At 50.0% G+C, this 11,884-nt stretch overlaps 1 protein-coding gene across 1 annotated transcript; it reads left to right on the top strand.

Moving 5' to 3' along the window:
• The first annotated feature begins 453 nt into the window (after window positions 1–453).
• On the top strand, window positions 454–3,132 carry TCF21 (transcription factor 21). Its single transcript, XM_068677365.1, has 2 exons — window positions 454–1,175; window positions 2,581–3,132. The coding sequence occupies exons 1-2, from the start codon at window positions 726–728 to the stop codon at window positions 2,668–2,670; spliced, it is 540 nt and encodes a 179-aa protein (XP_068533466.1). The 5' UTR covers window positions 454–725; the 3' UTR covers window positions 2,671–3,132.
• The last annotated feature ends 8,752 nt before the right edge of the window (window positions 3,133–11,884 follow it).

Genomic DNA, 11,884 nt, shown 5'->3' with positions numbered 1-11,884 from the left:
TAATCATCCACAAATCTCCCTCAGATTAGGTTACAGGACGGCGTTTAGACGGCACGCATTGCAAAGCTCCCTGGAAGGCTTTTGCTGGTGGATCTGCCGCTCTCTCAGCTCATGACCCATTTTGGCTTTCGTCAAGAACCGTGACACCAGCCGCCTGGGTCATCGAGGAGGCAGGGAGGGGGAGAGCAGCCCTGGCTGGAGAGGGAAGTGGGGAAGGAGAAGAGGAGGAGGAAGGGGGAGGATAGAAAGACAGGGAGGGGAGAGAGAGAGAGTTGCTTTGCTCCAGTGGCGAAGCTTTGAATCCCAGTCCCGAGCTCTCGGCAAGCGCTTGCTGGGATACCTCACTCCCTGTCCTGTGCGAAGGTCTGTGATTGGGGATGTGGTGTGCTCAGCGGGCAGGGCCCCTCCCCTGGGCTGGATCCGCCTCTCCTATCCCCCAGATAAATTACTAGTGTCCTCACTAAATTCCTCGGCTTTCTCTCTCTCTCTCTCTCTGCCTCTCACACACGCTCCCTCCCTCCCTCAAACACGGGCGAAGCGGGGTTGGGGGGCGGGAGGGCGGGGATCCTCTCTGGACCGCTATTGCGCCTCAGTGCTGGGGGGGAGAGAAGGGGAGGAAAGCACGGGCGCCCCTTCTCTCCTCCACCGCCTCCAAGTAGCTTTGAGGAGCTGCCCTTCCTGCCCCCCGCCCCCTTTCCCGCCGGTCCTTTGGCACCTTCCAGACCATGTCCACTGGGTCCCTCAGTGATGTGGAAGATCTTCAGGAGGTGGAGATGCTGGAGTGCGATGGCCTGAAAATGGATACTAACAAAGAGTTCGGGGCGTCCAACGAGAGCAACGAGGAGGGATCCAATGGCGAGAATGGCTCCCCTCAGAAGGGGAGAGGGGCTGCGGGCAAGAGGAAAAAAGCTCCCCCCAAGAAGAGCCCTTTAAATGGAGTGAGCCAGGAGGGAAAGCAGGTCCAGAGAAACGCTGCCAACGCCAGGGAGAGGGCGAGGATGAGGGTCCTTAGCAAAGCCTTCTCCAGGCTTAAGACCACCCTGCCCTGGGTGCCCCCAGACACCAAGCTTTCCAAACTGGACACCTTGAGGTTGGCCTCCAGCTACATCGCTCACCTGAGACAGATCCTGGCCAACGACAAGTACGAAAATGGCTACATCCACCCGGTCAACCTGGTAAGTCACGGCCCGCCGAGGCCAGGCACTTGTGTGTGTGTGTGTGTGTGTGTGTGGATGGGGAGAAGCGGGTAAGGAGCTGGGATGGGGCATGTGTGGGGAGAAAACTCCACATACTCCTTCCTCACAGAGGGTCCGGTGCCAGCCCGTGGGGTGACAAAGGCTTCCGGAGCGAGGGGACAAGCTCCCAGCTGCCCCCCCTCCCGGTGCCCTGGGAGCTGAGTGTCCTGGGCCCCATCCGCTGCTCCTTGCAGTCCCCTCCAGGGGTGGCCACAGATATTTGGGGCAGTTTTGCTGTGCCAGGAATGCCTGAGAGAGCTCGGCAGGTTGACGGAAGCTCCCTACCTTCAGGTGGGTGGGTGTGAGAATTTGGGTAGAGAAAGGGACGCGTTTGGAAGGGCCCAAGCCCAGGAAGGGCCCCGGATTTATTCTCGACCTCTCCTCTCTATTACGATATTTCCTGCCATAATCATCCTCGAGCCCCAGCTTTTTAAAGACAGAACTCCTGGAGCTTTGTACCCGGCCGCTCAGATTTGCTGGGTCCAGGACATCGCCCCTATCCATGTAAACTCACAGAGGAGAAATCAGAAACACTGCAGACCCCCGGGGGTGGGGGCTGCGTGGCCATCCTTCCTGCGGCTCCCACCAGCAGCAGAAAGCCCTTCTGAGCAGCCCGGGGTCTCCCCACCAGAAACACCCAGTTTCCAGCTGTAAAAATACGTGCATCGGGTGCAAACCAGGGGCAGGTTTGATCCCGTACAGCATTTGCATTGCCCGTGCCTAATGATAAGGGGATCACGTAAGGGATCTGGGGACGTTTCACCAAGATCTGGCTCTGCCTTTTGAGCTCTGGACTCGGGGTGGAGGAAGCAAATTACCGGCGGTGTCATCTTGATAAGGGCTCGGGAGATTATTTTGTAGCTAAAAGCAAAACTCGCAGAACAACGGGAGCACAACATAAACCAGACACCCAACCCAGATATTCGCCCCTTCCGCACACAGGCACACAAAACCTTGCCTCTGCGGCCGTGGGAGGACAGAGAGGGCCGGCGGGGTGGGGGGGGGACGGACTGCTCGGGGTGCCGGCTTTTCCCACGGGAGAAAAGTGCACGGGGCGTCTCTCGTGGGAAAAGCCGGCACCCCGAGGGCCCTCCCCCGCCGGCCCCGACCGGAGCACGGCGCTGCCCTTCCCCAGGCCGGCCAGGGGGCCGCGGGCAGGCGTTTGCAGCCCCCGGGGCGGCTCCGATCCCGCGGGGAGAGCCGGCCGGGCAGCTGCGGGAGGAGGAGGAAGGGGTCGTGACCGAAGCCGTCGGGAAGGGCGCCCTGCAGAGCCGCCCGCGGGGCGAACGGAGCGCGGCGACGTGTGTGTAACCCCCTTGCCACCCGTGTCTTTTCCTGGCTACAGACCTGGCCTTTTATGGTAGCCGGCAAACCCGAGAGTGACCTGAAAGAAGTGGTGAACACAAACCGCTTGTGCGGCCCGACGGCATCCTGAGCCCCGGCAGCACCGGCCCGGCGCGGGCAGGGCCCCGCCGCCGCCCCCGGCCCCGGGCAGAGCCCCGGGGAGAGCCGCTCGCCCCCCCGGCGCGGCGCCGGCCACCACGGGCGCCCTAGCAGAGACTCCGTCCGCCCCGAGAGAGAGATCCCGACTCTATTTAACTTTATTGAATGCGTGTACAGTCGAGTGTCCCGCACCGAGAGCCTTGCTGGTTCAAGCGCTACTAGAGAAAAAAAAAAAAGACAGAGATCAAACAAAACCTACCACGCGCGTATCTTTTGTCTGAGACCTGTGAAATATGTAGATGCCTAGAGGAAAAAAAAAAAAAAGAAAAGAAAAAAAAAAAACTGACTTTGACAGTCATCTCTATGGAGTAATTCACCCTAAAGATATATAGATATATTTTCTCCAAGCAGGTTTTTGCTCTGTTTCCGTGAATAAACCTTCCTTTCCATTGAACGCGGAGCGCTCTAATTTTCGTTTCCGACTCCGGTCGCAGCGGGGCGAGCGGCGCTGGCCGGGGGCGACGCGGGGGGAGCCACCCCCGGACTTTGGGGAGGGGGGGGAAAGGGGGAGCAAGGCGGGGATGGGGGCTGGGGGGGGCGTTTTCTCACTGCGAGAGATTTGGACCCAATCCCTCGGGGAGGGGGCGGCTCCGGGTTCAGCGGAAGAGGGAGAGCAGCGACGGGAGAGGGGGACACGGAGGGGTCCCCCCCTCCCCAGCTTTGTGCCCGTGGAGCCGCAAGTTTCAGCCGGCCCGGGGCGATATCGCTATCTCGGGGCGTTATCGCGGGGCGTTATCGCTATCTCGGGGCGTTATCGCGGGGCGGGAGCGGCGGCGGCCGGGGCCCGGCTGTGCCGCGGTGGCCCGGCGGGGACGGAGCTGCCGGAGCCCCGCGGGGCGGAGGTTTGGGCCCCGGCCGAGGGCTCCGGGAATTTGTACTTTAAACATCTCCCCCCGATCGATCGGGGCGCCTGCGGGAGATTAGGTTGAGATAAACAGGAGCGCCCGGCGCTCCCCCTGCACCGGCAGCGACCGTCGGCAGCTGATGCGCCAGATCCCACCGAGCTGTTTAATGTTTCAGGGTTATGACCGCACTGTTTACAAGATGTCTTCGGTTATTTATACTGTTATTATTAGCAGAGGGGCTTTAAATTTCCGCTTCACTTGCTCTTTCAGCGTCGGCCCTCGGTTCCGTTTGATACCCGGCTGCTCGCGGGCGGAGGGACCGCGGGGTTCGGGCGGCCCTGTCGCGACATCGCTCACCCCCCGCGACAGTGGGGCCGGGCAGAGCATCCTCCGGGCGCCCCGAAATCAGCGGCGGGGTCCCCCGGTGGGCTGGTTGCGAGCGGGGCCGGGAGCGGGCGAACATCGCGGCCCTGGCCCCCGGCCGGGGGGCAGGAGGGTGGGCAGCTTCTTTTCCCTTTCTCACAGCTCCTCGCACGGCCACGGCTCTTGCTGAAGGGACCGGCAACGGCAAGCAAAGCTGAAAGGGCCCGTCTCTTTGCCACAAACATTGGCAAATTCCGGGGGAACTGCTGTTCTCCTACAGGGAGATAGAGCGGAGCCCTCTGACCTTCAGCTAAGGGGAAATGAGTGATGCAGCAAATGCCCAAACGCTGTTTTCACCACTGAGGTTAACCACTGAATTGAAATTAACCATTAAATGCAACCATTCCAAATCTCGACTTAAATCCATACTATCGCCTGCTCCAGACTCATAGCAAGGTGCTGTTTATCTCATAGAAGTGGAAGTTGAGAGGGATCTGGGACATGCATAAAATTAGGAGTTAAACTGTAAATTTTCTCGCAAACTGCTTTGCCACCCTGCTTTGCTATGCACTAACCACTAACTGCACTCGGCATCCTCCCCACCCCTTTAATCTAGCCACGTTCACTTCACATTTGCCACCTAAAATGCAGCATGGAGAGAGAGAAGGGAGAAAAGCAGTAGTCCCCGGTGCAATGTGAGGAAAACACAGCTGTAACCACGTACCAAAAGCTGCAGTGCAAGTGGAACGGTAAGAGAAGGTTGCAGACGGTTATTTCTCTTGCCACTATTCACTTCATCCAGCATTCTGGATTTAGTCGCTGTTGAGGACTAAAATATTCCTTAAGCATCCTCCACCTTCCTCAGTCCTTGCCTCTGAACAGCAGTGCAGCAACAACCAAAAAGGCAGCAAACAACAAACAAAAGCGACCGACAACACGCAGAAAGGTAAATAATGTTTTTACTCCAACTGTAAAACACTTAATGGCTTTACATCCATTTTCAGGACAACAAGCATATTTTTCAGAGGCATGTATGTGGATGGCAGCCCTTGGTTCACTGACCTTCTCTAGAATTTGTGTTAGGACACAGCCGCGTGCATCGGCTTCATTCAGCCTCCGTTTCTTAGCTGAATTAAGAGTCCTACCCTGCAGATCAGGAGAGTGATGAGTGAAACCATTCTTCCCTGCTGCTGAGTGTGATTTTACAGAAAAAAAAAATATTTGCAAAAAAGAAAAGAAAAAAAAAGGAAAAAATACACATTTAGTTTGACTGAAGCACTTGATGATTATGAAAGGAACCCACGAACGTGTTAAAGGAAGAAAGAGAAAGGGTTTAAATATTGATGTTAACGATTAAAAAAACATATATTTTGTTTGCTTACTTTTCTGTACAATGTGATACATTTTAATATTTACTGAAATATTATTTATGCCCTTTTTCCATGTGGAAACAAAGCTGACTTGATTTATCTTTCCGTATCGACATGGATGTACACGCAGCTGTGTGAGTGTCTGTATACATTCCCTCCTAATAATGTTTGAACTCATTGCCTGAATTCAACTGAATTTGACAGAGGTCTCAAAGATAACTAAATTGCTACAGTATTATTTTGTGTGTGTGTGAAAACGGACAGCCAAGTAGAGAAGAGAAAAAAAAATCTTTAAATTCTGCAACTAAAGGAAAGGTTTTAACATGAACTCAACCGCTGTCAGGTACAAGAGCAACCACAACAGAGAGGCAACTGTAAGAGTCGAGTCCTGATTCCATCATCCAACAGAAGTGCACAGATGATCAGACAATACTGCTTATGCACCCATGTGTTTTAAGATAAGAATTGCTTTAAAATAGTTTAGTCCTGTCTGATTTTTAATACTTTTTTTTTTTTTTTTTTTTAAGGAAAACTAGTTCCATCCAACATCTTCACACCCATTTTTCAGTTCAGCGAGAAACTAGAAAAATCATTTATTCACACAGCTGCACCCAGAGCTTGGACTCCTGGGCTGGGTGCTCATGTTGTACTGCCCACCAGCACTTTCCACAGTCTACACGGTCTTTAAGAACAAGCATTTTTTCCATCCCTTGCAGAAAATACATTTTATTTTATTTTTTCAATCCCTTGCAGAAATGTACATTTTAGGCTTATCTGCTCCTCTCACTGCGATAGAAATCTGTCAGTCTAAAACACTAGCATGGTGAGAAAGCCACTCTGCATCCCCTTGTGCTTCACCTTGCTGTCCAGGGCAGGTCAGCAAGGCCACGGTGATGGTTGTGCCCCAAGCTGCAAGGTCCACAAAGAACATATGCTGGAGAGCCGACTCCTCGTGGTGCCTCCTAGGAAGCAGGTCCAAATTCCAAGTACACTTCAGAAGCTAAAAGACATAGAAAATCTGTGTGGTTTCTTCAAGAGAAAAGTTGGTTTTAATCCTGGATATTACATTGTATTGGTAATTCCACACCTGCCTGGAAAAATATGCTTCCCTGTAAATGAATCTTTTTTTTTTTCTTTTTTTCTTTTTATTTTTTTTTCCCAAAAGGCAATCTTTCCTGAAACACTACCGTCGTTGTTATTAATTACTACATGTATTAAAAATATGCAAAAGACATTAGTTAACTGCAGGTAGTAAGCAGGGTACGGAACAAAACTCACATTTTTCTGGTGTACAAGAGGAAGGTATAATGTGATAAAAAGGAAGGGTATTTCTAATTTCTGTCTGGATATCTGAATGTAGATCATCAAAAGGGACATGTTTTCAAAAGGCATTTCAGAGAAACTGAAATTTGTGCCAGCAAAGAGCAGAGCATTCTGTAATTTCTACATACATACACTCTCAGAAAGGTCCACATACAGTATTTCTCCAAACAACCAGTAATCCAGTGTCCCTGTCCACTGCTAGCGTGGGTGGCTCTGACTATTCTTGTCACTCTGCTGCCCAGTCAAGACCCTCGACAAACACGACTCGATGCTCACTATTTGGCCATGGAATGCTTTGCACTGTACAGCCCAGCCTGCCTTATGGATGGTAAGTGGCACGACCAGTGATAGTGGCTTTTATGTACCTCCTGCTGCAAAGCTACTGATGTGGTATGGCTTAGTGACTTCCTGTAACCATAAGATGTCATAGGTCTGACTCAAAAATACGCTTCAGAATGGATGGAGGAAAAAAAAATTACATTAGTGAGGACTGCTGTCAGCAGATGTACTGGGTCTTGCTGGGATGAAGTTAACCTTCGACCACATCAAGGTTCCAGGACAGAAGTTCCCCTGTGGCCTGTGGAGAGGCCCCTGGTGGAGCAGGCTGTCCCCCTGCAGCCCATGGGTCCCACACGGAGCAGATCTCCATGCTGCAGCCCCCCCATGGGTGGAGGAGCCCCCGGTGCAGCAGGTGGATGTGGCCTGGAGGAGGCTGTGGCCCATGGAGAGCCCCCGCAGGAGCAGGCCCCAGGCCGGAGCTGCAGCCCGTGGAGAGGAGCCCCCGCAGGAGCAGGGGGTCTGGGGGGAGCTGCCACCCGTGGGGGCCCCGTGCTGGAGCAGTTTGCTCCTGGGGAATGGATGGACCCCGTGGGATGGAGCTGTGTGGGAGCAGTGCTTGAAGAGCTGCTGCCTGTGGGCAGCCCCCATAGGCTCAGTTCGGGAAGGACGGCATCCATGGGAGGGACCCCACGGGGAGCAGGGGCAGGGAGTGACCATGAAGGAGTGGTGGAGATGAAGCCTCAGAGATTGACCACAGCCCCCATTGCCTGTTCCCCTGCGTCGCTCAGGGGGGAGAACATAAAAGAGGGTGGTTGGGGCGTGGGGGTGGGTGGTGGTGGAGAGGTGTTTTTAGTTTGCTTTTAATTTCTCACTGCTCTAGTCTGTTAGTAATAGCCAATAAATTATATTAATCTCCCTATGCTGAGTCTGTTTTGTCCGTGTCTCCCCGTCCTTATCTCAACCTGTGAGCCCTTTTCCATCGTATTTTCTCCCCCTCTTCCATAGTGGAGGGGGAGTAAGAGACCAATTTGTGGTGGATTTTAGCTGCCTAGCAGGTGAAACCACCACAGCAAACTCCCAAACCAGGAAAGTTCTGCAAGGAACTGCTTTTTCTTCAGTTCACTTTGGACACTGGTGTATCTGATCTTGATATATAAAAACGACTTTGAGTAGGCCTAGGCATGCAGTCATCGCATTTCCCAACCGTGGCGTGGACATACCCTAGGGTCACAAGAGTCCTGAAATGACGCATTTTCTTGCTTCAGGGTTTTGCCCTTAAACTAAAACTTGTAAACAGACAAATTGCGTTTCCAAGCTTATGCGCATGTGTGTACAAAGCTGCACAGTCCTCACACAGGGAGTGGAGAGATCCAAACCTCCTTGCAAGGAAAACAAATATCGTAACAAAAGCAGGCGAATAAAAAACAATGCAAACCATTCCTTCCCTTTACAGCCTAAGAGGCCATTTTCCTTAAGCAATGAGAAAAAAAAAAAACAACCATTATTTACATCCCCAGCTGCTATGTAAACAGAAAGACCATATCTGACTGTAAATATGGATTATCTGCACACTCAAGTTTTCTCTCAGTTGTTTACACACTGTTTGAGAAACGGGGATCAGGAACATGAGGGAAAGAAAGGGAAGGGCACGGATTGCTGCAGGAGAAACCTCTAATAGCTGTGCGGCCAGTAGATGCGAGGGAAAGGCACAGAATAACCCCTCTTCCTCTGACTGCTGCTCAGTCCTTGGAAGAGGAAGGGCCTGGGAGGGGAGGAACTATCAGCAGCTCCATCACGGCCGGGTGGGGCCGGACCACCGGGGAGATGGAAACAGGGAGTCTGAGAACTGCAGCTGCCTGCCCTGGGAGGAACATCTGCAAAATCCCGCGCTGCAGCAGGAGGGGAGGAGGAGTGGGCACAGGCAATGAGTGTTCCCAGGGATGCATGCACAGATAGCTGTCCCACTGGATGGCTTCCCGGACTGCTGCAGCGGCACAGCCCTCCCCCAACAGAGATGAGGCAAAGACCATCGTGTGTGACAAGCAACCCAAGTGACAGAGTGGCCTCTTGCTTCAGCATCCTGTTTCGTGTGACGCCTTTTGATGGCCAAGCTGACCAGAAAGGGAATAGTTTTTCCTCACTGATAAGATGTTCTTTTCTTCTTACATATGGACTTTTGTACCTCTGGCACATCAGAGTCAATGCAGAAATTAAACAGAAAACGACAGCTACCTCCGAGCATTTGCCACCACCTCATGACCATGTTTGTTTTTTTTTTTTGGTTGTTTTTTGTTTGTTTGGTTTTTTGGTTGGTTGTTTAGTTTGTTGTTTTTTGATGTTGTTGTTTTATTTTGTTTTGTTTTCTAGAGCAGGTCACCATTGTTTTACAGATGGGGGGAGAACAAGAGGCATGGAGGAGATGAGGCTGGATGAAGGTGACACGTAAGCTTGGTATAGGCTTAGGACCAGCTCTTTTGGTGTACAAACTTAAAAGCTATTCTCTTAGGAACTCTGAAGTCACCAGATACCTTTGTTCTTTGAAATCAACATAAAGATAGGATTGGGAAAGGCTTATGGAAGGAGGCTTCCTCTTAGGTTATACTATCCATACATACTGGGGATCTATACTAGCAAGTAAAACAGGCTATAAGACATTCTTCAACTGAATACCAGTGGTGTAGCAGTGGTCACATCCACATATACCAAAGTTTTATTCCACTCCCAGCAAAAGGTGAGAACAGGCCCTGTTGGACTAGCACATGCTATTCCCAAACAGTACTTGGACACTTTCTAGGAGAAAGTTAGAAGGCCAAAAGCATGCCAAGGACCATGTTAACAATGAAGCACTTAAAAAAAAAAAAAAAAAAAAAGCCACGTGCCCTGGCCCTTATTTATCTATGTCATTGTACCCTTAAAATCTAGAGCAATAAAGGTCCTTGATGCCTTTGTTTCACCCTAGCCCCATACTCTTCTCACTTGTTTTCTAGGTCAACCTTCTATCTTCTTGTATGGGCCAGAAATTCTTAGTGAAGACCCTCCTTGCTATTTATGTCTGGTACCTGATATATTAAGACTAGAGGTTACCAGAAGAAAGAGGCCAAGTTTAAGAAAGGATGAAACATGAGCTGTAAGCAAAATTATATCCAAAATTATAACATTGAAACCTCTTGTTCATTTGTTGCTCAACTTTACTAAGCTCTCCAGTACCCTTTCCACCTGAGTTGTATGTTCCCTGGCACCAAAATATGATATATGCCCTCAGAGTACCTCTTCTTGCTATTGCCAAACAGCTCCATTTTTGCCTCATGTCAGTACCTAGAGCTGAGATATTCCCCTATTTTCAAGACAAAAGGCTTAAAACAGTCAGAAGGTGTGCTCTGAGCATGCTTAACATCCTTCTACTTGGGTAGGAAGCAAGTTGGCAGGGCTTGTGGAGACCAGTGCTCCCAGATTGCTTGACTCTGGCTACACATGTTGGGACAGTGAGGCTGCTGAGGAGACAACCTTCCCATCTTCCTTTAAACTTTGCTCCATGCTCTCCCTCACACCCACCAAGAGCTGTAGTGCCTTGTTCATCCCTGAGTTCTGCCTCTGGAGCTTAAGAACATTTTGGTAAACAACACAGAGAAGGATGCTTTAAGCACTGCCAGTACAAAATAATGCTCCAGGTTGAGTCAAGAATGTGTGACAGTCCTTTGCATTTGGTCTGCCAGCATTGCCAGCCCTCACAGAGGAGAAATCACATTCTGGGTGAAGTATTTGTGTTTTCTGTGAGCCTGACTCCTGGGGGCTGCATGTTGCCATCTGCTTGCAAAGAAAATTAATCGTCATTCCTGATAATCCCAATTAACCAACAGTAGAAACAGATGCTGAGGAATACAAAAAGAAACTTTGTATAACAGCTCAGAGGAGGGTTCACAATCATACAACAGCAGGAAGGAGCACATGCTCTTGCTCCTAAGAGGCACTCACAGTCTCACAGGACCTAAATATGGGCAACACTGTTCTGATTCTACTACTTTCACCATGTCTCTCTATTATTGCCAACAGGGGTTGGTAAGCATACACTGTAAATACCTTTCAGCCATAGAGGCTGAAATTACAGAGATGTATTTTATTGTTGTGAAGTTTACTAAAGAAAAGCTTAATTGTGATCACTTCGCTTTTATTTTTGACTACTTCACTGCCATTTTCTTCATATTCTTGTATTATATAGTATAACTATGTTACACTATATATACAAACATTATATATTTTTCATATAAAATAAATACAATCATGAAAATATTTTATGTGTTTATACATATATATGTAAGCATATGTATTATAAAATTAAAGAGAACATTTGAATATTGTGAAGTTGGTTTCAGTGCCACTTATGGCAGGGAAGTACAGTTTAACAGCGTACACTACTAGCGTGAGTTATCTTATTGTGCATGGGCCACATCACCAGAGAAGTGTGAGAAAGCGCACTTGAGTTTATAATTTCATCTGATAAACTAAGCCCTGGAGCAAAGGATTCCCTCTCTGTCTGATCTCTTGCCACAGGTTTAAGCCCATTTTCCTGCTGGCCGCCAACTTGGCAGATTTCTCATAATTAACCAGCAATATCACATGCGTGTAGATGACGGTCTTTCCACAAAATGTCACTCCTGTGTATGCAAGATACCTATTGCTCCTAGATTTTTCCTCTTCAAACACAAACACTTGAATACAGTCTCCTGCACAGAGCTCACAGTCCTGAAGGCTCAGCTGTATAACACTCTCAGTTCACTGTGGGATGCCTCAAGGGGCCATCCAGCTTTCTTCTTCCACCTTACATTTTCCCACAGTCTGCCTTGCACTCTACCTTACCTGACTGAACATAGATCCTGCAAAACACAAAAATCCAGATAACCAAGCATTTGCCTAATTTTATATTTTTTTTCTGACAGAAACCTGCAGTTAGACCTAACAACAATATGAA

This window comes from Anas acuta, chromosome 3, assembly GCF_963932015.1.
Source record: "Anas acuta chromosome 3, bAnaAcu1.1, whole genome shotgun sequence".
Lineage (NCBI taxonomy): Eukaryota > Metazoa > Chordata > Aves > Anseriformes > Anatidae > Anas > Anas acuta.
The sequence above is the reverse complement of the archived record's forward strand: the minus strand, read 5'-3'. Positions and strand labels throughout refer to the sequence as shown.

What these genes read in the sequence shown, in the direction of transcription:
- TCF21 (XM_068677365.1), top strand. Translation starts at nt 726, where the DNA reads ATGTCCACTGGGTCCCTCAGTGATGTGGAAGATCTTCAGGAGGTGGAG. An exon ending in ACATCCACCCGGTCAACCTG is followed by an intron (nt 1,176 to 2,580) that starts GTAAGTCACGGC and finishes TCCTGGCTACAG; the next exon opens with ACCTGGCCTTTTATGGTAGC.